The 4,281-nt window shown below is 32.9% G+C and overlaps 1 protein-coding gene across 1 annotated transcript; it reads left to right on the top strand.

Annotated features, from left to right (window-relative positions):
• Positions 1-1,295: 1,295 nt before the first annotated feature.
• Positions 1,296-3,704, top strand: LOC115879341 (piggyBac transposable element-derived protein 3-like). The gene is made up of 2 exons (XM_030896117.1): positions 1,296-1,511; positions 1,706-3,704. The coding sequence occupies exons 1-2, from the start codon at positions 1,498-1,500 to the stop codon at positions 3,489-3,491; spliced, it is 1,800 nt and encodes a 599-aa protein (XP_030751977.1). The 5' UTR covers positions 1,296-1,497; the 3' UTR covers positions 3,492-3,704.
• Positions 3,705-4,281: the final 577 nt, after the last annotated feature.

Consider the following 4,281-nt stretch of genomic DNA (forward strand, 5'->3'; position numbering starts at 1 on the left):
TTTGTTTCATAGCTACAGGGTGTTAAAGTCTTAATAATCTTTCGATTTATTATAATTTTTTTTCGAGTGTTTTTAGTGATTCGAATGAAATTTTGAGGGTAAAAGTTACTATAAGTGCTACACATTTTAATGCTAAAAAAGTGTTGTTAGATTCATCAGGAACGTGCATATGGGTTATCACAGGAATATTTTTCAAAAAGAAAAACATGTGCACCACTGACTTTTTTTCTTTTGATATCAAAATGCTGTAGACCGTTTAATGCAAAAATATTTAAATATTATGATTTCAGTATATTAACTATTTAGTCAACATGTTTAATCGATGTAAATGATGATAGGTATTATAATAATTTCGATTTCAAATATCTCGAGAACTATTACACGTAACGATTTTTATTAAGAGACCTTTTTTACGTTAAAGACGTCGTAAATGTATATTTTTTTACTTAGTAGTTTTATACAAGTACGGACGAAAAGTTATTATTATAAACCAAACTAGTTAAAAATATGTAGATGGCGCCCTCTACAAGTAGGAGTCATATTGACATCAAAATCAAATTTCTCATATCATAAAACTCTTAGACACCAAATTTCATCTAAATATTGAGGTTACTTCAGAAATTATTTAGAAAAAAATCGAAATAAAAATGAAACTTCTACACCCAATATATCTCCGAAACCAAGCATTTTAGGACAAAGATTTATAAGATGTTTTTTACTTTTTTTTATCTGTAGAATATGCTGCCGAAGTTTCCGGAATACAGTTCTGACCACCCTGTATATCATTATATTATAATGCTTATATACTATACGTTCGCTTATATGCTTATATTCTATACTTTCTTAACAAATAAGTGGTAACCTAATATTTTTTTTTGTTTTACTTCGTTTTGTACAATAAGATTTGTCTAGAGTTTGTCGACTGTAAATTTAAAATATTAAAAACTATAATTATAACTAAAAATGTTTAAATATAAATTTAAAAATAACTCAACAAAATTAAATTGGTAAGTAAGAGTGGGTTTTCCACCGATAAATGAATGATGAATCTATTTTTTCCTCTGCGAAAAAAAAAACAAATAGCCAGACAGACTATAACGGAAAAATCTGCGAATTAGATACTAGGTCCAAGCACCTGTTATTATGCACAAATGAACTAAAATATTCAGTGACAAATGGAATGTTTCGTTACGATTTTCATTGCATCTGCGTCAGTTTTTCGTCATTATTGGGAGGTTTAATTTTGCAAATTTTTTACTGTGTCCAAAAATATACTGCGTCGAGCTATAATTAACCCAGATACGGCCACCGTCCTTTTAAAAGCCAAGTTACAGATTTCTGTAATACTCAACTTTAACTCCTCGAATGCAGATGGCACATTATGAATTTGTTTAGAGATAATATTATTCCGTTAATTTAACCACTACATGTTATATTTTCACTTGTTAGTGTGTGAAAATTACACTTTATTGAGTTCGACTTTTTTCAGTGTGTGACATGGATGATTCGAGGTAAGTCCTATGTATGTTACTGTATTTTTGTCATCAATTAGAACGTTGGTTTTTGTTAATAAACATCTAAAAAACGTTCCCATGTAAAAGCTTGGTTATGGTGAAATATGTGCCGACAGTTGGAACTGAAAATATCTGCATGTTCTTTTAAAAGGACAGTGGCCAAATCTACTATAACAAAACTACATTTTTAGGTATTGGAAAAGACCACTGAAATTCCATGAGTTGTTGGAGGAAATTGCAAATCTCGATGCAGAAATACCGAATAATATTTACATATTGCCTCCTGAGAATGCAAATGAAGAAATCACAGATGAAGATTCCGGGGATGAAGAGACCGTGAATATGAACAACTTACCTGGAAGTCAGCTGCGTGCCGAAGTACAAGTAAGTTTTGAGGAACGTACTCAAACTCCGGAACCTCAAACTCCGGAACTAGAGAGCGATCTTTGGGATAGTGAAGATGATTTACCTTTGTCCGTTTTCCGTACTAAAGAAACTGGCTCGAAAAAAAAGAAGCGCATTTACAAATGGTTGCAAACAGACATAAATTCAGATTTTTCTTTGTGGAATGATATTTATGGACCAAAAATATCCTACACGCCTTTAGAGGCATTTCATTTATTTTTTGACTCTGAAATCATCGCTATGTTGGTGCATTATAGCAATCTATATGCTACGTCTCATAACCGCAATGGAGACATTTCTGGCAATGAAATGCGCTGTTTTTTAGGGGTACTCTTGCTTAGTGGGTATTCTGGTCATCCTAGGCGTGAAATGTATTGGGAGAAATCCAAAGATACAAATAACCAACTTGTTTGTGAAGCCATATCTAGGAATAGGTTCAAGTATATTATACAAAATTTACATTGCTGCGACAATAATAATTTGTTGAATACTAATGATAAGTTTGCTAAGATTCGCCCTCTTATTGACGCACTAAATAAAAGATTTATCGACTTTGCACCCTTTCAGGAGAATCATAGTGTAGATGAAAGTATGGTTCCATATTTTGGACGCCATGGAACCAAGCAGTTCATCAAAGGAAAGCCCATCAGATGGGGTTATAAGTTTTGGGCCGGTACTACGAAAACTGGTTATGTTGAATGGTTTGAGCCTTACCAGGGTTCGACAACAATTATTGCGGATGAATATAAAGAATTAGGTCTTGGAGCTAGTGTAATTCTACAGTTTGCTCATGTTCTTCAAGAAAGATTTCCCAATACTCCGTTCCACTTATATTTTGACAATTTTTTTACTACACTTGCTTTGTTGGAAAAACTGACAGATATGGGTTTGAAGGGAACTGGAACTATCAGAGAAAATCGTTTAGGCAAAGAGTGCATTTTGACTCATTCTAGCATTTTGAAAAAAAAAGATAGAGGTTTATTTGAATTTTGTACTTCAGATGATAACAAAATAATCTTATGCAAGTGGCATGACAATAGTGTTGTCACGATTGCTTCAAATGCCACCAAAGTTATGCCAACTTTACCTGTAAAACGATTTTCTCAGAAAGAGAAGAAAAATGTATATGTTCCCCAACCTCATGCTATAAAAAAATATAACGAGAATATGGGAGGGGTTGATAGAGCGGACCAGAACATTAGTCTATATAGAACGTCAATAAGAGGAAAAAAATGGTATTTTCCCCTAATTTGCCACTGTCTAGATATGGCTTTACATAACGCGTGGCAGCTTTATCGAGAAAGTAATGGCAAAAAGGACCATTTACATTTCAGGCAGTCAGTTGCTCTCGGTATTTTAGAAACTTTTAAAAAATCATCGAAAAGAGGCCCTAGTCGCAATTCTGCTAATTTACATGAGCATTCGAGATATGACCGACTAGACCATTTAGTTACTTATCAAGAAAAACAGACAAGGTGTGGTATTTGTCATAAAAAATGTAATTTCACCTGTCAGAAATGTGAAATTGCATTACATCCTAAAAATTGTTTTGTGAGTTATCATACAGCTTAACATTTTGTTCTATTATATTCATTTGCTTTCTAATAAACGCTTTTTAAAGAAGGTTGTGTATTTGTCCACCGTCCTTTTAAAAGAACACCTGTTTTTGAAAAAACCTGCAAATATTTTTGAAAAAACCGCCTACTACATCGTTGGTATATTATATTTAGCACTAAAAAAAACATAATATCAACTAATTTGAAAATTAATAGTTTTGGCCTTATCTGGGTTAAAAGAGAAGAGAGAAATATTTTCGTACTCTTTTGAGTCAATAAAAACTGGCACAGGATGAAAATATTGTATCTGTCTCTCTTTCCTTCTAATGATGTTTTTTATTGTTTACTGACCAATGGCGTCGCCAGATATTTTTTTCAAGGTAGGCCAGTACTGGGGCCAGGTTTTATTCGGGTGGGCCAGACAATTTACCATATCATCGTTGTTTATTAGTTTTTATGAAGAGCTAAAAAAAAAGTGTAAATACCCTACAATAAAAAAAACGACGTCAGGGGTGGATGGGGAAGTGGAAACCGGCCCGGGAAAAACAGACAACCGGCCCAAATCCACAAAAACAGAATAACCATAACGAAGAAACATATTTTATTTATTAATATAAGGTGTTCCAGAAATAAGTCCAAGTATTTTAACTGGTAGTATAGTTGAACCCCAGAAACGCCTATGAGGTTTTTAAAGAACAGAATTTCTTGATAATATGGCAACATAGGTATTACAAGGAAGAAAATCCAGAAAAGATCCAGTGGTTCTCAAAATTTGAGCAAAAAGTTATTTTTTCGGAAATTTTCAA

The sequence above is a fragment of the Sitophilus oryzae genome, unplaced genomic scaffold, assembly GCF_002938485.1.
Source record: "Sitophilus oryzae breed Bouriz unplaced genomic scaffold, Soryzae_2.0 scaffold_1576_pilon_pilon, whole genome shotgun sequence".
Taxonomy (NCBI): domain Eukaryota; kingdom Metazoa; phylum Arthropoda; class Insecta; order Coleoptera; family Curculionidae; genus Sitophilus; species Sitophilus oryzae.